General features: G+C 35.0%; 3 protein-coding genes and 1 pseudogene across 4 annotated transcripts; 2 read left to right on the forward strand and 2 right to left on the reverse strand.

The window, feature by feature from the left end:
* Positions 1-1,984: 1,984 nt before the first annotated feature.
* LOC126664816 (putative disease resistance RPP13-like protein 1) lies at positions 1,985-7,323 on the forward strand (annotated as a pseudogene).
* On the reverse strand, positions 6,434-10,278 carry LOC126664818 (nuclear transcription factor Y subunit B-6). Of its 2 annotated transcripts, XM_050357378.2 has the most exons (3): positions 10,187-10,278; positions 8,464-8,558; positions 6,434-7,244 (listed from the first exon to the last, which is right to left on the reverse strand). In XM_050357378.2, exons 2-3 carry the CDS (start codon positions 8,525-8,527, stop codon positions 6,646-6,648), a joined length of 663 nt encoding a protein of 220 aa, XP_050213335.1. In that variant the 5' UTR covers positions 8,528-8,558; positions 10,187-10,278; the 3' UTR covers positions 6,434-6,645. The 2 variants fall into 2 exon arrangements, with proteins under 2 accessions (XP_050213335.1, XP_050213337.1); XM_050357380.2 differs by lacking the exons at positions 8,464-8,558; positions 10,187-10,278 and adding an exon at positions 7,650-7,709.
* LOC126664817 (tRNA (guanine(9)-N1)-methyltransferase) lies at positions 10,084-13,386 on the reverse strand. The gene is made up of 3 exons (XM_050357377.1): positions 12,863-13,386; positions 11,925-12,284; positions 10,084-10,393 (listed from the first exon to the last, which is right to left on the reverse strand). Exons 1-3 carry the CDS (start codon positions 13,313-13,315, stop codon positions 10,202-10,204), a joined length of 1,005 nt encoding a protein of 334 aa, XP_050213334.1. The 5' UTR covers positions 13,316-13,386; the 3' UTR covers positions 10,084-10,201.
* A 7,617-nt stretch (positions 13,387-21,003) lies between these two features.
* LOC126665080 (UDP-galactose/UDP-glucose transporter 3-like) lies at positions 21,004-22,778 on the forward strand. Its single transcript, XM_050357779.1, has 6 exons — positions 21,004-21,148; positions 21,278-21,375; positions 21,461-21,622; positions 21,742-21,845; positions 21,956-22,077; positions 22,292-22,778. Exons 4-6 carry the CDS (start codon positions 21,840-21,842, stop codon positions 22,698-22,700), a joined length of 537 nt encoding a protein of 178 aa, XP_050213736.1. The 5' UTR covers positions 21,004-21,148; positions 21,278-21,375; positions 21,461-21,622; positions 21,742-21,839; the 3' UTR covers positions 22,701-22,778.
* The last annotated feature ends 1,110 nt before the right edge of the window (positions 22,779-23,888 follow it).

A 23,888-nucleotide genomic window follows, 5' to 3' on the forward strand; every position in this document is an offset into this window, starting at 1 on the left:
ACATATTATATATATCATTGACTGCATACATTGGTTTAGTTATTACATCAACTGATTTTCTAATAACATAATTGATTGTTTTATGGTTATACCATCCACACATATCACTTCAATATAGGTAACTCAAAAATCCCAGCTTATCACGGTGGATGGCTAAGAAACAACAAAGATCATACCTTTTTATAATAATGTTCAAAATCCATTTCTAAAATCAAATATTCATATGAAAAAGATTCATGATTTTATACGAATGAAGAATGAAAAGGAAACTCAATAACAATATTTTTTTCCTTTGGTTGATACATTGATAATGAGAGAAAATTAAAGAAAAAATTGAATATTATATGTGTGGTAATAAACTAAATGTTCATGTCAAATAGCTAGTAAATCATAATACAAATGGTAAAATACCTGGATTTCCAATCCTACTACTCACCGATGAAGAAAGCAATAAATAGACTTTTATTCTTTAAATTAAAAAATAAAAATAAAATAAGTAGTTCTAAAATGGTGGGAACTGATGAGAATACTCTATTTGGTAAAAATCAATGAAAAGCCTCCGTTGGTCCTCTCAATTATATAATATATAGATATAGATATAGATTTATGTAGCTTTTTAATAAAAAAAATTTAAATATAATTAACTTTTAGGATTTATTTAAATATTTTTAAAGTTAAAGGATTTATTTGTATTTTTTCAAACATAAAAAATGATGATATAATCTTTCTATTTTATTATTTTTAATGTTTTCATCCTTATATTAATTAAATTGTTAATTTTTTTAACTAAATGGTACAGACGAAAACAAAAAATCAAAAAAAAGGTACAAATGAACTTTTTCCTAGGTCATGGTATAAATAAAAAAATATTATAAGGTGAGATTTTTTAAATAATTAGACCTATCAATAAAGATATTTTAGTTAGATTTATATATTTGTTTGTTATGCATTGCCTATAAAAGGCTATGTTATTCTACTCAGTTTAAAAATAAGAAAACTCATATATTTCACCATCTCCATGCTTCTTTCAATATTTTCAACATTAAATTCATAAATTTTATGGAATTGATAACTACTAACATTCTCACCACTCTCCTTTTTTTATGCAACATTTTTTATATATTTAATCATGCTAATTCTGGTGTAGCAACTGTAGTGGCCACTGATTAAGCTATTGGAATGACTTCTTTTGGTAAAATTTATACTTTTGAGGTTCTTTTGATCATTTTTTTGATAAAAATTGATTCCTAAATCCTTGTATCTATAATATTTGTTGAATAAATTTTTTCATATTAAATTCCAACGTTTCACCATTTTAGCAATTTAATCTCATTCATTAAAATTTGCATCGCACATCCCAACTTTTCAATGTTTTGGCATTCTGTGGCCTATAGCATTTTTTGGCGTCCGCTTTTCTGTATATATTGTATACCTCTATATTTGGTGAAAACGACTATAGGCTACAAAATGTCAAAAAAATTATAAGGTTCGGATGTGCGATGCAAACTTTAAACAAAGGGATTAAATCACTAAAACAATTAAACTTTGTAATATGCAAATAACTCTTTGTTAAATCATTAAACAATCAAAACATAGACCTGGTTATTGTTTTTTTTATTCCTTCAAATCATACTCTGCAATTCAGGCCATTCTAGTTCTGCAATTTCGGTTTAGAACAATATTTAATATTTTTTGAGCCAATTTCAGTATATGTTAGTTGTGAAACAACAACATAAAATTTTATAACGTAAGTTGTGTAGTCAACTCTAAAAAGAATTGATTTGCCATGACATTTGATTGATGGCTACTGCCCGGTGCCAATCTTGCAACAATTTTGCAAAGTCAGCATGATCAAGTCAACTAAAGTATAGAAAATCAAAGCTATCAAGAATTTTTCAAAGCTGTAGAAAAGTTCAATTTAAATTATCTAGTCCAACTGTTCTTCTTCTTGGCACTCATAATTTTTTTACTCACAGAGGAAAAAGCATGGCTAGTGTAGGAATTGCATTTCTCTCTGCATTTCTGTCAACTTTGTTCAATAAGATGTCTACTCCTGAATTTATCAGGTTCCTGAAGGGACAAAAGATCAGCAATGGCCTGCGGAACAAGCTGACTGCAGCTCTGATATCTGTCAATATGGTGCTTGATGATGCAGAGGAAAAACAGGCCACTAAAGCTGATGTGAAAAGGTGGGTTGATGAGCTTAAGGATGCTGTGTATGAAGCCGATGACTTCGTGGATGAAGTTGCTTATGAGTCTCTACAATCTAAGGATGTTGTTGACCAGGCGAAAGAGTTTTTCTCTTCTCGAAATCCTTTTATAGTGGGGCTGAAAGAAAGATTAGAGGAGATCTTGGAAAGGCTTGAATATTTGATTCAACAGAAGGATGCACTTTGTCTGAGAGAGGTTATTCGAGAAAAACCACAATCATACTCGTATAGAGTACCATCGACTTCTCTTGTTGATGAATCGAGCAGTATTTATGGTAGGGACGATGATAAGGAAGCTATCGTAAAGTTGCTACTTTCGGATGATCCAACTGACAATGGTTTAGGAGTGATTCCTATAGTCGGTATGGGTGGGGTCGGAAAGACCACCCTTGCTCAGCTTGTTTACAATGACAGCAGAGTAGAAGAATGTTTTACCATTAGAGCTTGGGTTTATGTTTCGGAAGAATTGATGTTTCCACATTAACAAACAATGTCTTTCAAGAAGTCACTGGGAGAAAATGTGATCTAACAACTCTGAACCAGCTACAACTGAAGCTAAGAGAAAGCTTGATGAATCAAAAGTTTTTGCTAATTCTGGATGATGTCTGGACCGATGATGATACTGAGTGGGATGCTTTGCTGAAACCATTACGCTGCGGAATGCATGGAAGTAAAATCATTGCTACAACACGCGATGACAGTACAGCAAGAGTCATAGGTACAGTTCCAGCTTATTACTTGAAAGAATTAAGTGATGATAATTGCTGGTCCTTGTTTGCAGAACGTGCATTCGGTAACATGAATTTAATAACTATGCATCCGAAACTAGAAGAACTTGGTAGAAAAATAGTGAAGAAAAGCAATGGCCTACCATTGGCTGCAAAAACAATGGGAGGTCTTTTGCGCTCTAAAAGAGACCCTGAGGAATGGGAGAAGGTACTGAACAGCAATTTGTGGGATCTGCCGAACGATAAAATTCTCCCAGCTCTAAGATTGAGTTATCATCATCTTGCATCCCCTCTCAAGCGATGTTTCGCATACTGTGCAATATTTCGGAAGGGTTATGAATTCCAAAAGGAGGAATTAGTCTTTCTTTGGATGGCAGAAGGTTTTTTAATCCAACCTGAAGGAACTGAAGATATGGAAGATGTAGGTAATCAGTACTTTGATGATCTTATGTCAAAGTCATTTTTCCAAAGATCGAACACGCATGCGTCATGCTACATTATGCATGATCTTTTCATTGATTTAGCAAAGTATATATCCGGAGAATTTTGCTTCAGATTCGAAGAAGACAATTCACACAAAAATGTGGAAAGGACTCGTCATTTGTCATTTACGAGAGCAGAAAATGACACTACTTCTGCGGAGAAACTTCAAGCAATCGGTGAGGCCAAGCTCTTGCGCACCTTTCTTCCTGTAAGGTGGGAGTGGCATTTGAAACCTTATTGCCTCAATAATGAGGCATTGTCACATTTGAGTCTCAACAATGTTGAGGATGAAGCTACGCCAAATTTGTTGCTAGCTCTGAAGCGGCTACGAGTGATATCTCTTGCTCAATATGGTTTAACGGAATTGCCTACTTCAATTGACTATTTAAAGCATTTACGCTATCTAGATCTCCTTGGAACATCAATCAGAAGGTTGCCAGAATCTATATGTAGTTTATCCAATTTACAAACTCTAATCTTGTGTGGATGCAAAGACCTTGTTGAGTTGCCAAGCAACATGGCAAAATTAATCAACTTGCGTTATCTTGATCTTAGAGTCACAAAGATACAAGAGATGCTGTCGCACATTGGCAGACTCATGAAGCTTTGTAAGTTGACTGATTTTGTAATTGGGAAACAAAGTGGATCCAGCATCTCAGAGTTGGGAGCACTTTGTCATTTGAAGGGATCCCTATGTATTTGGAATCTACAAAATATTACACATGCTCAACATGCCATGGCAGCGAATATGAAGAATAAGCATCGGCTTAAGAATCTGGAGTTGAGGTGGGAAGGTGATACTGATAATTCACTACACGAAAGAGATGTACTTGAGCAACTTCGGCCTCATGCCAATATGGAATTTCTTTCTCTTTCTGGTTTTGGAGGTACAAGATTTCCAGATTGGGTAGGAAACTTCACTTTCTCAAACTTAGCATCTCTGGAACTTGATGGATGTAAATATTGTGCTTCCTTACCAACACTCGGGCAGTTACCATCTCTAAAAAAACTCTCGATCACTTCTTTCGATGGAATTTTTGTTGTTGGCCCAGAATTTTACACAGCAAATAGTCCCATCACTGCAATGCAGCCATTTCAGTGCCTTGAAGTTCTAAAATTTAAAAGGATGTTGCAGTGGCAAACATGGACACCTTATGCAGCGGATGAATGTGGTGCTTTTCCTCTCCTTCAAAAGCTTTGCATTAGAGAATGTCCTAATTTAACAAATGCCCTGCCTAGTCACCTTCCTTCTTTAGCAAAGCTGGAGATTGAGGATTGTCAACAGCTTGTGGTTTCACTTCCAAGTGCTCCAAACCTTGATGCACTTTCAATAGTAGATGAGTCTCGTGATGTGGAGTTAGATAGAATATCATCGTTCGGGCTCTTCTGTTTCAAATCTGGCAGGTTTAATTCCTACGATACTGAGCCACTGGATTGCTTTGCTACCAAGTTACAAGAAATTGAAATCAGAGACCGTCCTTCACTTGATTCCTTCTCACTAGAATTGTTCCCTGTGTTGAAGACTTTATTCATTAGTGATTGTCCAGATTTTAAGTCTCTGTCCGCACTTGATAACTCAGATTTGAAATATCTCAGTTCCTTGGAGATCTGTAGCTGCGCCAGTTTCGTATCTTTCCCCATTGGAGGACTGCATGCCAGCAATTTGACGCAGCTTTCGTTATGGGATTGCTCACAGTTACAATTCTTGCCTGAACATATGAAAATCCTTCTTCCTTCCCTTGTTACATTGGAATTAGCCAATTGTCCAGAACTTGAGTGTTTTCCAGAAGAGGGGTTGCCCTGCAAATTAGAATCAGTCTTTCTAAAGAACTGCAACAAACTTATTGCTGGTCGTGTGAGATGGAATTTGCAAATACTTCCCTCTCTTTCAGAGTTCAAGATTTGGACAAATGCGCATATTGAATTCTTTCCAGATGACACACTGCTGCCTGGTAGTCTTACTTCTCTTCAAATTTGGGAGCTTCCAAATCTGAAATCTCTAAACTATGAGGGACTTCGACAGCTTACCAGCCTTACCGAATTGAATATCTATGAATGTACTCAATTCCAATCCTTCCCAGAGGAGGGCTTGCCTTCTTCAATTACTTCTTTATCCATACAAAGTTGTCCAGAACTTGAGGCATTATCAAAAGTTCTGCCATCAGAATTAGAGTCTCTCAAGATTGCTGGCTGTGACAAACTTGTTGCCAACTGCATGCAATGGGATTTACACAGTTTTACCTCTCTTTCACACTTTGAAATTCAAATGTGCGAAAATATGGTCTGTTTCCCTGAAGATTCACTTCTGCCCTCCACTCTTACCTCTCTTGAAATCCATTTTCTTGAAAATCTTGAATCTTTAAACTACAAGGGACTTCAACACCTCACGTCTCTTCGAGAAATGATCATCCAAAACTGCCCCAAGTTGATTTCCTTGCCAGTCGAGGGGCTGCCCTCCTCCCTGTCTGCTTTATCGATCTGTAACTGTCCATTTCTTGAAGAAAGATGTGAACTAGATGGAGAAGATTGGCATAAAATATGTCATATACAAAGCATAAGAATTGGATTCCGCACGATTTCATGAGCCAAGAGACAATGGATGAGGTCTGTCAAATGAAATAAAGTTTCTTCTCTTTTAATTGTCAATAACAACTTTAAAATAAGCTGATCATTTCTTGTTATTAACTGCTTGTTCTGTAACTGGCTATTTGCTGCAGGACTATAATCTAAATACATTTTTCTGTGCATTTTGGGTTCCTAGTTTGATGTCTAGTCTTTACCCTATTCAATTATGCCTGACAATTGCAATCAAAACTGGAATTTTCTCCAAGGTAAAGTTGCTGGTTTTTCATCAAATTTATCCAGTGACAATAATTTTTTTAAGTATGCTTTCTTAAGTACAGATGAAACAATTTTTTTGAGGCATATAAAAGTTGAACAGATCGGTTAAAAATGATAAACCTTCCTGGTAGTAAATGGCATGTACTAATTAGTCCAAAATTTGGCAGGAAATTAATATCAAGGAGAATATTACTGAAATAAACAGTCAGAAAGCAGCTGATCTCAGGGAAGACCTTAATGTTTTGGTACAATGCCAATCAAACAGAAAATACTACTAGAGGTTCTTCCAATGGTACACAACTCACAAACACTAACCCCTTCATTTTGTTCCCTACCTACGTTAGCATTACATCTCTGCTTAATGTAGCATTTTGTATTATACCTCACTTCGGGTGCGTATATGCTTCGGCATCAGCCATCGCAACTTGGGAAGAACCCGGATTGGAACCATCTCTCATATATCCTCCCATAGCAAAATATCCGTGAGGATGCCCCATGTGATGATGATAAGGAGGCACAAATGCAGCTGTTACCCCCATCGTGCCATATTCGCTCCTCTTTACTAGTGGCTCGCCTCTTATCGAACTACGCTCACCCTCCAGCTCGCGATAACGGTGAAGATACACAGTCAGTGGTTCAATATAGTCATCAAAGCCCAGCTTGCTCATCGCGTAAAGAACATCCTCAGCAGTAATTGTTTTGCGCTGCTCGCGTTGGCAGCGTTCATTGGCTTCGCTGGTGATGAAGCTGATGTACTCAGAGACACATTCTTGGATTGTTTCTTTGGCGTCATCGGAGATTTTGGCGTGCGGAGGAAGTATCCTTCGCATGATTCTGATAACGTTCGCAATTGGCATGAACCTGTCTTGCTCCCTAACCGTGCATTCATTGTCATCTGCCGTATTGTTGTTGCTGTTATTGGTGGTGGTGTTTCCGTGATTGATCTCCTCGAGTCTCATGTTCATCTCGGATAACTTTATCCCTGCATTTGCAACAAGTTCTTATTAGTAACTGGACATTGAGAAATTCCAAATATAACAAAATAAGTTGTGCATTTACAACTGCATTGTTCATTATTTTATCCTTGAAGATTCAATATGAAGCAACTCGATTCAAACTGTTCATGCAAATGTCTTCCATTCATTCATCCTAACTGAATCATAAGATAAATTCTATTCATGAACAGTGGGATTATTTATTTAAATTTCAATGAATTTAATAATTTTATAATCTATAAAAAATTCCTAAATGAAGACCAGATATATAATTTAACTGAAATTATTAATAAAATTAAATATTAATTTACTGAAGTTATACTACTAATTATGAAAACATGCTGAGTTTAAAAAGAATCAAACTAAATTTGAAGAATGACGGTGGCAGTTACGTTTGATCACGTTTCAGTTGTCATTTTTGTTTGTTTGTTTTGATTTTGAACTCAATTGTCTGTTTTTGAGAGGTAGCAAACAAAAGTGAAAATAGGCGATGAATTTAATTGCATAAGACGACAAAAGAAAAAGCGGGTCATATTTGAAGGCCCAAAATGCATGAATGCCACGTGTAACACGTGGGGTCAGATGTTGCATGGACTATTCGTGCCACTTGTAAATAGTGTTTTGTCTATATTCAGTTAAACACATTTCCACTATTGACCACTTGTAATTAAAGATTCATTTAAAAAAAAAATTACATTTTGTTCATTTATATTTATTAAAAAAAATCTCTATATTTATATTTTTCAATATATTTTTATTAATTAAAAATTGTTTACATTGTTTTATTCAAATTACTAATAAATTAATATCTCATAAAAACTAAAAATTAATTTCTATATAAAATAATAAAATCGTAAGAAAAATTAAAAAATACTTATAATATTAGTTGTGTATTTTTAGACTAAAAAAAGTGAATAACTTAGTTTGAACAGAAGGAGGGAGTATCATTTTGGTAGTTTTACATATATCCTATAACATAAATTTTACATGAATTAAAAAAGGAAGAGAATATTCAAAAGAATGAAAGACCGTTAAATGGTATTAAAAATTAAAAAAAAAATGGAATGCACATATTGTCTGTAACATGATTAACACACATAAATAAATAAAACATGTTTTTTGAGCTAAATTTTGCATGCAAGAATAAGATATAATGGGAATGAAAAAGATAAGAATTTGAAAGTTTCCATTTTATAATATGATTACCGGAGGTTGAGGCGGTGAGTTTCCGGTAGCCGTGGAAGCCGGAAGCTGATCCTCCACGTTCCATCGATCTTTTTTTTTCTCTCTTGGTTTTCTGTCTGTAGGAGTGAAAATATATATAAAAAACTGATCAATCAAAAATTTAAGTGTAAAGCTGAAAATATAGAGCAAGTGTAGACATTTCTATAGTGTGTGCTATTACAAATCTAGCTGCCACGTGGCGTTAGCGACTTCAACGAGGACTATTTTTGTTTAATTTAATTCAGCCATTCATTTTTGTTTTACATAGATTTTGTTTTTTACGGGATGGATGGGCAATCTCTGTTGTGACTAATGAGTTTGGTTTTCAGACTGTTGAAAGCAGTACTACTCTTACACATTTTGCTATTGGCTTAGTCATACGGTGGTAGACTGGTAGTATATCAAAGTTTATTTCAATTTTAATAGATTTAATTAATATTTAATGTTGTTTAAAACAATCAATATAATTTTGAAGATGAATTAGAATGTTTTAATATTAATTAAACTCAGACTTAATTTCAACTTCCTCGTTTTATCCACTTAGAATGAGACACCTATGCTACGGACATAGACACCTCGAGCACAAATCTCCTTTCAAACTTTAAAAAGTTAAAAGTACATAATTTTGTTGAAGCTGCATAATTTTTAGATCCATCAGAAATCTGCAATATATAAGCCTGAATCATTATATAAAAAATTGTTGGACAAACAAAAATATACAACAAACAAACAAGTTTAGGCCATCACAATAAATGAAGAAATGACAAACAAACTAGATTAGTAAGAGTAGGTACAAGTGATCCCATAACAAAAACGATCTAAATAAAATCCGTGATAAACATCAACACAATCTGAAAAATACACCCCATAACGAAGAAATTTATATAAAATGCAAGAAAAAGGCATAAAATATAATTAGATCGGTGAAGTACCGGTGAATTTCCGATCTAAAATCGAATTTTCCATCCGGTAAAAATAATTCAGTAGAGAAACGATAAAGAAAAGAGAAAAACTTTCTCTCCCAAGCACCTTGCTAGAGAGATGTGGTATTTTGGTGATGGAAATTTTCTAACATTAAGGATAAATTTAAAAATGAAGCAGCCAGGACTCACATTCAAGTTGATGATTAGTGTGAGATTTTTCATTTACATCTCTGTACACTTGTAAAAAATTAATTTACATTTTTGTCTCTAAACTAAACTCTGAAGCATTTAATTTTATATGTGTTGCAGGTTATGGGTTTTATTTCTCGTTACTTGCGAGCATACATCCTACACTTTATGCTGAACTACCGAGCTGATCAAAATCACTGTCACATCTGACTCCGGCGTAGTTCCGAATTTCTACGGAGGGATGCCCTTACTGTAAAGACAGTTTACTGCCTCATTTTCAAGTCAAACTGATAACCTGGTTTAGACTTGCAAGGCAAAATCGAAGTCATTTGTAGAACAGATAGATACTCTAAATTTATAGAATAACGAGTCTATTGGACCATTAATTTATTATCTAACTCTTTAAATTAAAGAGTTCAACTCTTTTAAAGAGCGTATCCGAATATTGCTGACAACTCATTCACAAGAAAGTGTCATGGATCATGCTAAATTGTTGAGAAAATGGAAGATTTCATTAAAACTAATCCAATCAGTCATACAATTAGCAATCTTTACTTCAAAAAGGACAAAGGATTTAAGGTGGTAAATTTTACCAGCTGCGGAAAACATCAAGGCACTTGTTCTTTTTCTTCAAGTGGCTCATCCTTACCGCCGCACTCTTCTCCATCTACTTCTTGATGTTCTGCCGTACCAGTCTCGAATCTTTTCCTCTGAGGAATAACTTGAAAGAATGAAGCCTTCCAATCTTTCGTTTCCAGGAACTTGAGCAGTATCTCTATCACTTGATTTACTGTAAGTACCTGCAAAACAAGATACATAATGCAGGCATTAGGTGAAAGACCCACTGAAAGAAAAAGTTACCTCTTTTTCTTTTCTTTTATTTCGATTTTATCCTTCTCTATTTCTACTTGATAAGTGATTTAAGAAGTTCAGCTTCCAACACATTGGCTAAACGTGTTGGATGATAAAAATAAAAGCATCTAATCAGAAAAAGGGTATGATTGATCGGATTCTCAAACGATGTTTCGTATTGCAAAAAGAAAAAAAAGTTTATGTTTCGAATTGCAAAAATTAAGAGTTTGTGTTAAAATTACAAAACATGTCATGATTCATGTCATGATTTTAGCGTATTTATTAAAACCTAAAAAAATAAATCATACTTTGAAATGACAAATAAGGACACAAACAAACATAATCAAATTTTTTTAGTGTGTATCAAAATTTCTATTATGGAGTCGCAAGAGCATAATAAAGTTCTCCTAGTGTAACAGATGCTTCTACAAAATGCAAGGGGCGCATAAATCACAGAAAATTTGTGGCTAAATTTGATTTACAAAACCAATAGCAGCCTTTCAATCATGCTCATATCTGTCCATATGCTCAACGCATATTGACATGAAATAAAATATCTAACTAAGCCCTCATGCTAGAACCTTTTCGAATTGCATGCATTCACATTCCTAGTTTCTAATTTTTCCTATAGGAGATCATAACTTCTCCTTCTTACTACCATTTCTAAGGACAGTGGCTAGGCCAAATTTAAGTACTGCTTGCAGAATAAATCCTCCTAGATTAGCACAAGAACGCAGACAAAAAAATCTATCAAGATAGTACCTAAATTCAATGAATAAAATTCCTAGTAGTTTCTTTATGCAAGCTCGTATCTGTCTATATTCTGAAATCTGAACATCAACTGACAATATAGAAAATCTCTGAAATGGAAGACCTCAATCATACCCTTTGTGCATTCGCATGCAATAACGCACTATTCACATCCCTAGTTTCTGATTTCCCTTTTAGCATTATAGATCAAAATTAGCCTTCTTTCTTCCATTCTTAAAGTGAAAAAGCTACACTGAAGCCAAGCTTTGCTTGCAAGAAAGAGGCTAGTAAATGAGATAGTATGGAGTCCATACTATGGACACACAAACAGAGAGGGAATCTGCTATCTAAAAGGGAAGTAGCTAAATTCAACTAACAGAATCAGTAGTGGTGCTTCATTCATGCTCATATCTGTCTACAGTTTCTTGATGACTAAATAATTAAGAGCTTGATTTGTGAAACACCACTTGACCGAAGAAAACGTCACATTAACTAATGCGTAATGAACATGGACGAAAATCTCTAAACATCAAATTACTATCAACCCTAACCCCATTTTTGATAATTCACATTCCTAATACTAATTTTCCTCTATGATTATAAAGCATCATTTTACTTACATCTTCGCTAAACAGTGCAAGTAATGCAACTAGCATTGCTTGACATGCAAACAACAACACAGTAAACAGAAGAAACCCAATATGAAAAACAGGGATCAAAATACAGTACCTGAGAACTTGACATCTTCAAGTAATTTCCAATCGGCAATTTGGCAGTTTGAATCCCCTGCTCTTGCGCTTTCTTCATGGTTATCCCCTTCCACCTATTCCTATCCACTAATCCACCAATTATATACACCTTCTTCAAATCAAGCTCATCGAGCTCATCCTCGGCATCTGCAGTAAGGTAAACCAAACTCTCCTTCTGATCTTCAAACGCATCAATATAGGACCGACTCTCTTTCTCAATCATCCATTTCTCAAACCCGGGTAACGCCCCCAGCTGACTCTCCATTTCTCCCCTACACCCCGTCAGCCAAAGATGACATGGACACAAACACCTAGCATTCACCGCATAACAATACATAACCTGCAAAAAAACAACCATAACATTGAATTGCATTGCATTCATTAATTAACATAACTAAACCCACAAACAATCAAAGAACAAAGAGTCAACGCGGTCTTCAAACTTGTGTTTAGGGTCAATTAAATACATTTTAACTTTTTGGGTCAATTAAATCCGTAAACTTGTGTTTGTAGGTCAAATAAGTTCTTCATACAATTTTGGGTCACTTAAACTTAAATTAAAAGAGTTTGAGACTTAATTGAGTGATAAAATTAAAAAGGGTTAATTACATATAAAATCACCACCTTTATACGAATTTTCAAAAATAACACGACCTTTAAAACGTGTCAATTCAGGGCATCACCTACGTTTTTAGTTAAAATTTTACTGACTTGACACCCGATGGGAGTGCCACGTGTCATGCCACGTCAGCAAAAACGCCGCTAAAAATGTGCCCGTGTTATTTTTGAAAAGAAATGAAAGGTGGTGCCCTGAATTGCCACGTTTTAAAGGTTGTGATATTTTTGCAATTTCGTGTAAAGCTGGTGATTTTATATGTAATTAACCCAATTAAAAATGATAAAAACAGAGAGAATTACCTGTTGAACGAGGCTATGAATTTCGGGTGAGGTCATGAGATGGGCGAATTCAAGATCGATTACGATTTTCTGACCGTTGGATTTGGCTTGAGTAAGCCTTTGAATCTTGTTATCTCTATCTTCAGAACGCTTTTCCATTCTTTCTTTTCTCAACAGTTTCCTGGACTCTATTAACTTCTCTCGTTCTTCTCCGGAGACGGAGGAGAGCGTTTGTTCCCATTCCTTTCGTTTTCGTTCGGCTTCCGATTTCTTGTGCTGTTTTTCCAATGCTTTTTTCTGCGCTTTCTTTGCTTCGTATCTTTGCTGCTTTAGTACCTTCTTTTGCGCATTTTTCGATAGTGGCTTTTCTTCTCGTTGATCGTCGTCTTGCGGCGGCGGCGGCGGCGGCGGTGGTGGTGGAGATGGACAATTTGGGTGCTGGTTAAGGGTGTCTTGGTCAATTTCTTCTACCATCTTTTTTTTTTTGTTAAGGGGTGCGCGCTTAGGGTTTAGGGCTTTTAATTTGGATAGGCAACGGTTGCAAATTGGGGATTCAGATTAACCAAACCTTAAAAAAATAAGATTCTTTTTTTTAAGATTATGTACTCTATCTCATTTTTTTTATTTTAAAAAAATTAAAAATTACCTAACGTTATTAAAATGGAACAAATATAATCCTAATGTTACCAAAGTGGAACAAATATATCCCTCTGTCTAACGGTGAAGGGTATATGTGTTCCACTTTGATACGATTAGGGTCATTTTTAATACTTACCCTTAAGTGACACTAAATTAACAATTTATAATCAATTGTGCTGTCATTTTTGGGAGGAATATTCATGCTGGAACTACAGTGTTGCCGTTGACTCTACATGAACGACTGAAAGGCAAGTTTTTTTTATTAGTTCTCATTGTTTAATGCTTAAAGTTATGGATTTGCAGGGTAGTAGTAATTAATTAATCAGAAAATACAAAAAGATTGTCACGACCCAATCTCAGGGCCGAGACCGGCGCTAGGGAATGGGAGTGGTTGCTCCGAAACCCGTAGCAAGCCTAAAAACGTAAAATAATTTTTCGCGAAAATGAACGTCATACATGACATACATAAACATAGACGTCATGCAGAAGCACACATGCCAGGCACACATATCCTCTGGCAATCACAAATATCACAACGCAGCAAGCGTAAACGTTTAAAACTTTAAAACGTTAAAGTTATATTTACAGAAAACTACACATACAAGCTGACTTGCAAAATACTTATCTACTGCAGCTCTAAGAGTAAAGTATTGTTTCTTTACATACTCCAAAAATACAGACTTCTGGAAGTAAGATAGAAGTCCGTTGCTTCAAAGCGTCTTTAACCTGAAAGGAAATCTGTGAGGGGTCAGTATATTGGGATATACTGAGTGAGTTCATACATTTACCAATAAGTATTCAAATAAAATCATAAACGATACTTAATCGTATGCAGCCAAGTACAGGATCCGATTGAAACCTTAATCCTCAAACATACTAATAATCAATCGAGCAACCCGATCATAAATATCAATTGCGAGTCCAACTCGCTGGTGGCCCAGCCACTAGATACGGGGACTCCAGACTACACCGTAGCCGAGTGCTCACTCGTATCAAAATCATAAACCCAATCGTAAATTTCATAATCATCATCAGCTCCCAGCTGAGTTATATCAAAACTGGTGATCACGCAGTCCTATTGTCGCCCAATAGGTAGCACGTTCCATCGGATCAATACTGATTTCAAATCAAGCATATGCAATTCATAAAAAGAATTCGCATCGCAATCATGCAAAATAACACAAAGCAATATAAAATATTTGCTTTAATAAATACTTTAAAAGCAAATCGTATAAACTCACAGAAAACGCTTATCCAAAAATATGTCGGGGCTTTGGAACGTCAAGCTTCCCGAACTACAGGTCCAGCTGCCTCTTGCCTCGCCGGATCTAAAACAATTTTAAAACATTTGACTCATATCAGAATCCTATTCTAAGATTAACTCTAGACTCGAGACACGACACGCTAAACTTATTAACAGTTGTGCTCCTCACGCAATATTCCGATTAATGGTTTCTAACTCGTTTATGAATCGTATCTCTTTCCGAATCCATTCTCATGTATTGTGTCCAAATTTCACTTTTTCAAAGTCCATAGGTCAAAACCAAGCTGAAATACATCACGTCGGATCTCGGAATGCATTCCCCATCTCAAAATGGGTTTGGCATGTCGTGCCAGGCCCTCCTCACGTCGTGAGGGCCTTCCTCACGTCGTGAGGCATGCCCTCACGTCGTGAGGGACAGTCCTCACGTCGTGAGGCACAAGCCTCACGTCGTGAGGAGCATCCTCACGTCATGAGGACGTGATTCCGACTCCGAAACTTGATTCCGACGTGTTTTAGCTCAAAAACGACCAATTTCACATTCCCAATGATGCTACAATGCTTAGAAACATCCACAACATACAATCCAAGCTTAAAACGTCAAAAATCGAATTCAAAATCGTTAAAATAACAAAACCGCTCGAAACCTTAAACTTTAAATCGATATTCCTTCAAATTCACTCAACCAAACACTAAAACGACGAGCTTACCTTGATTACCGTTTGAAATACGATCGATTCGAGTTATAGAACGTCGAAAACGGACGAGAAACGACAATCGAACGATAAACCGTACGTTATCGTCGATAGGAACGAAAGAAAAGAGAAGGAGCTGATGGTTTGGGTTCTGGATCCTTCCTTTCTCATTCATTCTTATTTATATATTGGCTAATTTTCACTTTGATCCTTGAAACTTTTCAAAAGTTGCAATTTAGCCCAAAACTTATCCGCGTCCAAATTTTAAACGATCTCCGATTGACTCGAGACTTTTACCACATATACTATAAATTATTTCGCGGACTTTGGCGAAATAATTTCCATCACGGGATTTATATTTTATTTTATATTAATTTCTGAAGTTAAATCCTCAAATCCCGCTAATTGACTTATTAAAAGTTATTCTAAATTCCCGATATAATTAAACTAAATTCTCCTTAATTTAATTTATCGGAAATCACGACACGTGGAACGACGTAATTATCTTAAAAATTTTTGGGGTATTACAAAGATGTATTGTTGTTCATAAATCAATTTTTGGGCTTTTTAAGGTTTATGAGAAATTGAATTAAGACTTTTAGGGTTCGTCAGAAACTTTGTTAGGACTTTTATGGTTTTTGAACTTTAATTGTTTTAAGACTGTTATGGTTTGTAAGTATTTGATTTGGGGCTTTTATAGTTTGTGAACTTAGGCATGTGTTATGGCTTTTATGGTATGTGAACTTGAACGGATGTAGGGTTTGTGTAATATTGTTGTTGGACTATTTAGAATTATGACTATGTGTGTAGGACTGTTAGGGTTCGTTATTATGTGCTTTGGGGTTTCATGCTTAATTGCTTTGGAGCTTATTGTATATGTCAACTTTGGGCTGAATCGTAACTTTTATGCTTTGTTATTTCAGTATGGCGCAAGTTGTCGATGTTTGCTTTCATTTTGATGGGAGATAGAGTTCTATTTTAGAGTTTTGCTATGCGGATAATCAGACTGAGTTTATACCAAATTTTGATCCAAACTTTCTATCAATTACTCACTTTCTATCTATTACTCACATTAGAAAAAAGTACGTTCAACACCTTGGATTCCCTAATGTGAGTAAAATTTTCTTCTGTCTTGATAAGAAACCCTTGTCAACCCATATGTTCCTAGCCCAGACAGATGATGATATCCAAAGGATTCTAAATAATAGAAAGGATTATATTCACCTTGATATTTATGTTGATCACGATGTCGATAATCCAATTATACTTGTCGACATTTCTAGACTGGCTTGGCATGATTCTGAAGCAGTTGTTAGTGTTGATAGTGAGAGTGGGGATGTGAAGGAAATTAGGGCTAATAGAGAGAGTGAGGCTCAGTCAGAAGCAGATGGTGAAGGTGTGGGTGAGACTGAGGCAGATGGTGAAGGTGAAGGTGTGGTTAATAAATATACTCTTTCATTGCAACTTATTTTATTAGTAATTATTGCCCATAATTGATTCTAGATTTTTATTAAGGAATTCATTAATATTTATTTACATGCTGTTAATTTGGTGGTAATACTTATGTTCTTAAAATTATTTTTTCAAAGCAATGTAAGGATTTCCACCGGTAGTTTTGACCTAAATAAGAATGTGAGGATTTGGATTCAATTACCACCTCAAACAAAAATCAGAAATTTATGGGATTATTAAAGATGAAAGGCTATATATTCGAAGATTAAATATAGAAGTTTAGGAATAGAGAGCTACTAGCTGCACCATCGTCTCGTCAAAATGATGAACGATGCAATTATAGGACGACATGATAATTGTAATTTGTAAATAGTATTTGTTATATTCTTTATTTGAAAAAAAAAAGAATCACGAACAATACATAAACTATCCTATTCAAAAATAAACTCTCTATATGAGGAGAAATTCTTATGTAGATTTGGTCTACCACGTCATCCGTGGACTAAACTAATCATATCATAACACCTCATTAAAATGAGGGTATTCTTGTAATTTTGTGTGTTATTTGCATACACTTTTAAATAATAATATTATAAGAATATCCTCTTTTGAATGAGGTGTTATGATATAATTGGTTTAGTCCACGAATGACGTGGTGGACTGAGTCTATCTAAGAATTTCTACTATATGAGATTGTCAAAGTAGATATAATGTTTCGATCTAAATAAGCATCAACATGCTTGATTTCTTGTATTTCAAATTAAAATTATGTTACCCTCAACATTCCTCATAGTATTTATATATTTTTAAAGAACAACGAGATATCTTAAAATTTATATATTAAAAATAATTATTGTCTGTCACAAATATTCTTTTACAAATATTCAAATTGTTATTGTCTGTTACAATTTTGTCACAAAGTTGTGACGGTTCATCATTTCCGTCACAATTTAAGTAATTCCTAATACTTTGAAGAGTAGCCTTCTTATTTTCATTTTTATTAATATAAAGAGTTTATTTTTAAAAAATAAGGGAATACTAGTATTATTTATGAATTGAATCCAAAATTGTAATTACTATTTTTTATGAATTGAATCCAAAACTTTTGTTATAGCAATAGATAATTAGAGATCAACACAAACCCACCCACTAAAAGTACAATTTGAGGCCTTCTCTTGCACACGAGTAGGGGTGAGTAAAAACCGAAGCAAACCATTAATTTGATCCAAATTAATCCAAAATTAATTTTGGTTTGGTTAAATGGTTAAAATGAATTGGTTGGTTTTTAAATTATAAAAAAGTATGATTTTTGGTTTTAGTTTGGTTTCAACTAGTGGTTAACCGAACTGACTGAAAAACCGAAGTTTATAATATTATTTTTTATTAATATTTATATATGTATAAATAAATATAAAATTTATTTATTAAAATATTTATATATAAATATAATATGTGTTTGTAGATATATATATATATATATATATATATACATATATATATACATATATATATATATATATACATATATATATATATATATATATATATATGAAAATAAAACATATAAACTAATACACACGTATAAGTAAAAACTATTATGTATAATTATAATTATTACGTATAATTATATATAATTTTTTATCTAAATCTATATTAATCAAATCAAACCAAACTAAACCGAAACCGAAGATAAAGTTTGGTTAACCGAATCGAAATTTTACATAAATATTTGGCGTGGTTTGATTTTTATATTTTCCCTTAAAATATAGCTTGGTTTTAGAGTTTATTAAATTAAACCGAACTGAACCAAACCATGCTCACCCGTACACACGAGTCAGTATGCAGTTTTCATAATTTAATGTTAGGGTTTTTGGCACAAGAACAAGTTGAAGGGTTTTTCTTTACCTTTACCTTAACAAAAATGAAAACTGCGAGAGAAAATAAGCACAAGTTGCCGCGTTTCAACGCCCAATCAAAAACGGGAGTTACAATCACTCGTCCAATCACAGCAATCCACGTGGAAAATCCACGTTTCTTCGCGCTCTCATTCTCCTAACCAAAACGAGAAAATAAAATATTATTAAGACCGTAATTTGGCCATTGCAATTTTCACTGATTTTCTTTCTTTCAGTTTTCAGTTCAGGAAATTTGTCTACTTATAAACTAAATCGCTAAGTAATTATTAATGGAAGCGCACGGCGCCGGGCTCCGGCGAGTGCCAGTTTTGGCGTTCTGGAAAATGAAGATTCCCCCGAACCTCAAATGCTTTCTCTGGAGAGCCATCAAAAATGGACTTGCTTTTAACAGTAATATTCATAAGCGGCTGCAGACGGTGTTAGATTTATGTCCCAGGTGCTGTGAACCGGAGACAGGTGACCATGCCCTCCTTCACTGCCCCTTCGCAGACTCAGTTTGGTTAGGATCGAGATGCAACCCGGCTTTGAAGGACAGAGCTAATTTCTCCTTTAAAGAGCTTTGGATTCATATCCTCTCTATGCACCAAGAAGGGGAGATGAACGAGTCGCTTACTATTTATGCTGCGTGGATTTGCTGGGCTCTATGGCTAACTAGAAATGCAATGATATTCAGAGATGAGGACTCCGACCCCCATGCAGTTTTGGCAGTAGCAGACAGGCTGCACGATGAATGCCGAAAGCTCTGCAACCAAGTGAACCAGCACAAAGAAGCAGCACGGAGGTACACCTGTGGCAACCTCCTCCTATCAATATAATGAAAGTTAATTTTGATGGAGCCTTTAATCGTGCAACCCGTACTGGCACCGGAGCTTGTGTTGCAAGGAATCACAACGGCAAACCAATCCATTCCCATGCCCAGCTTTTCAACCATGTCCAGTCACCGATGGTAGTGGAAGCTCTAGCTTTGCGGGAAGCAATTCTTGTAGCCAGAAGATTGCAGGCGATGGAAGTTATTTTTGAGGGCGACGCTAAATGCATTATTGATGCCATGAAAGGAGAGCATTCTGTGGACTTGGCTTGTGATGTGATCCTTGAGGACTGTAGAATGCTTTGTCAAACCTTTAGATTAGTTTCTTTCGAATTCATTAGACGTTCCGGAAATTGGGTGGCTAATTATTTAGCTAAAAGATCCCTTAGAGATAACTTGTTTTGTTACAATACTCTAGCACAATTGACGTGGCTAGAATCCAGACTCATGTAGTCGCTTTTTCTTAATGAAATCCATATCTTTCGACAAAAAAAATGTATTTTGTCTAACTTTTGACAAGTGAGGTAGGATTTGCAAATACTTTAGAAAACAAGAGTATTTTTCCTAAAATTCTCTTGTAAGTATTTGATTTGGGCTTTTATAGTTTGTGAACTTAGGCATGTGTTAGGGCTTTTATTCTAATAAAATATAAACTCTCTATATGAGATTGTCAAAGTATATTTAATGTCTCGATCTAAATAAGCATCAACATGCTTGATTTCTTGTATTTTAAATTAAAATTATATTACTCTCAACATTCCTCATAGTATTTATATTTTTTTTATAGAACAACGAGATATCTTAAAATTTATATATTAAAAATAGTTATTGTCCGTCACAAATATTCCTTTACAAATATTCAAATTGTTATTGTCTGTCACAATTTTGTCACAAAGTTGTGACGGTTCATCATTTCCGTCACAATTTAAGTAATTCTTAATACTTTGAAGAGTAGCCTTCTTATTTACATTTTTTTATTAATCCAAAGAGTTTATTTAATAATAAAAAAAGAATACTAGTATTATTTATGAATTGAATCCAAAACTGAAATTACTATTTTTTATGAATTGAATCCAAAACTATATTATAGCAATAGATAATTAGAAATAAAGAAATTAAAATATAGAGTAATAATTAGCAAATATAGGGACTGTGAGAGAAAATAAGCACAAGTTGCCGCGTTTCAACGGCCAATAAAAAACGGGAGTTACAATCACTCCTCCAATCACAAATATCCACGTGGAAAATCCACGTTTCTTCGCGCTCTTTATTCTCCTAACCAAAACCAGAAAATAAAATAGTATTATTAAGACCGTAATTTGGCCGTTGCCAAGAAACCAATTTTCTCTCTTCATTTCACTGATTTTCTTTCATTCAGTTTCAGTTTTAGGAAAATTGTCTACTTATAAACTAAATCGCAAAGTAATTATTAATGGAAGCGCACGGCGCCGGGCTCCGGCGAGTGCTAGTTTTGGCGTTCTGCGTGGCCGGGATCTGGTCGGCTTACATTTACCAAGGTGTTCTCCAGGAAACTCTGTAAGTAATAAATAGTTTAAATAGTAAAGCCTAATTGGCCAATTCCGTTAAGAATGATAAAATTTAATGGCGCTGAATTAATTATTTAGGCCACAGGATGATGATTGTTGAAATAATTTGTTTGTTTAGGTCGACGAAACGATTCGGGCCGGACGGGAAAAGGTTCGAGCATTTAGCATTTCTAAATCTGGCGCAAAATGTCATGTGCTTAGTTTGGTCTTACATAAGTAAGTGAGTTGGATGAGATTACATTGACATTATTATGCAGGTTGGTGCTGAAGTTTTTTGTTTGTTTTGTTTTGTTTCCGACAGTGATTAAGATTTGGGCCAAAAGTAGTTCAGGCGGTGCACCCTGGTGGACGTATTGGAGTGCAGGCATTACCAATACCATCGGCCCTGCCATGGGCATTGAGGCTTTGAAATATATCAGCTACCCTGCTCAGGTCTTGGCAAAATCCTCTAAAATGATTCTCGGTATGTCATGCTTACTTGCTTGCCATTTTATTCATTTTTTCCATGGCCAGGATTTAGTTATAAATGTAGATTTGGCATCCATATTTCTAAATAAGTAATGGATTGTATATGTTGTGCAGTCATGTTGATGGGAACTTTAGTTTAGGGCATCAGATACACTTTTCCCGAGTATTTATGTACTTTTCTCGTTGCTGGAGGAGTATCGACATTTGCACTGATGAAGGTAAGAATGCTTTTAGCCATTCTGTCAGAGTATTTGTGAATTGGTACTTATTTTCAATCCAATGAAGTTTCAGTTCTGACTCCTATGTTTTTCCCTCTTGACGCTGCAAGACTAGCTCGAAAACCATCAGCAAGCTGGCACATCCAAATGCACCTCTAGGATATGGGCTTTGCTGTTTGAACCTTGCATTTGATGGGTTTACAAATGCTACTCAAGATTCACTTACAGCAAGGTATGCCTGTTGAAAATCCAATATTAGTTATTTGTTTTGTGTAAACATATATCAAATTAACTGGAAACAGTCTCATAACAGTATAGCATTTTCTTTCTTGGTTTTTCACATGTTGTATATTGCCATATAAATGAAGGTATTTCGTCAGTAATTCTTAGTTTGCAGTGAATAGTATTCCTGTAGTATTCACTCCCATCTAAAATTTTGTTTTCAGGTATCCAAAAACAAGCGCCTGGGAGATAATGTTGGGAATGAATTTATGGGGTACCATATATAATATGCTCTACATGTTTGGTTTGCCACAGGCCATTGGATATGAAGCAATTCATTTCTGCAAACAGCATCCGGAGGCAGCATGGGACATTTTTCTCTACTGTCTATGTGGTGCAGTGGATCAGAATTTCATCTTTTTAACAATTAGCAGATTTGGGTCTCTTGCTAACACCACTATCACCACAACTCGCAAATTTGTCAGCATTGTGGTGTCTTCTCTGTTGAGTGGAAATCCCCTGTCAACAAAACAATGGGGTTGCGTTGCCATGGTCTTCTCCGGGTTGTCGTACCAGATCTATCTCAAGTGGAAAAAGTTGCAGAAGCTGCAGAAGAAGAGAAAGGCTACATGAACTAAAGAGTCATTGTAACAATTTTGTCTTATTTTATACTAAAGGTTTATTTGTATGTGTGACTGTTTTATCATTTTGTTAGGATCCTATAGTTAAGCAAGAATCATTATTGCAGTTACTCCCTGTAATGTTTGTAATGCTCAAGTTGGAGTAGAAATATAAGATTGTGGCTGTTGGCCTTGAGGTAACTTTTACCCTTTGCAAATAAACACTGGCATCTAATGTTGTTTAAGCAGCATTATTTCAGTTTGTTGCACAAAATAACCTAATATAAGATTCCATTTCTCAAATCATCAATGTCACTTCTGATTTTATGAAGTTGCATGATTGCTTACGGTTTATTAACGTACAGCTTAAACAAACACTAGTGAGCTTCTTTATGGCTCAAAATTGTTGGGACTTCACTCATTCAATCTTCAGTATATGACATTCATCTTTTTTCCATAATGCCATCAAGTATATTTAAAAAAATTGAGTTAGTTAATTGCTTGCGCAATTTTTTGTAGTTCATTTTACATTTCATTTTGGTTACTTGGTGTCAATATTGTTTTGCAGTACTCTTTACTATGGGCGAACTAAGAAATTTACTTAATCATAATTGCATTTTTGGGTACTTGTTCTTGTCGAGGTGCAAATTTGGTTACATTGTTGTTCTTTTATAAACTTGCTTAATTTTTTTTTGCCTGCAGCAAGCTGCTGTATGCCTTTCCAAGATGGATCAGTCGCCCTCAGCTGCTATGTTGGAGTTGATGCAGCCTTTTCTCGATGCGATTGTGAAACCATAATATCTTAAGCTTGAAGATAGGGATGTTAAGCTTCTGGTTGCAACTTGTATATGTGAAATAACTCGTATTACTGCACCTGAAGCTCCGTACAGTGATGATATTCTAAAGGTTTATTATCTTTTATGAAGCTCAGCAGATTAATGGAACTACTCGACGTATTTTTATGTCACACCTTATATATTGCATTATTCAATGTAATAAGATTGGACTATATGTATCTGCAGGATATTTTTCACTTGGTCGTAGGAACTTTTAGCGGATTAAGAGATACTGGTGGCCCGTCATATGGAAGGAGAGCTGTTATTTTGGAGACTCTTGCCAATGTGTTGTGATGTTGGATCTAGAATGTGTTTGGTGAATACAATGTTCAGTACATTTTTTGATGGTTCCAGGTGTGTTCTAT

Source organism: Mercurialis annua, linkage group LG1-X, assembly GCF_937616625.2.
Source record: "Mercurialis annua linkage group LG1-X, ddMerAnnu1.2, whole genome shotgun sequence".
NCBI classification, from domain to species: domain Eukaryota; kingdom Viridiplantae; phylum Streptophyta; class Magnoliopsida; order Malpighiales; family Euphorbiaceae; genus Mercurialis; species Mercurialis annua.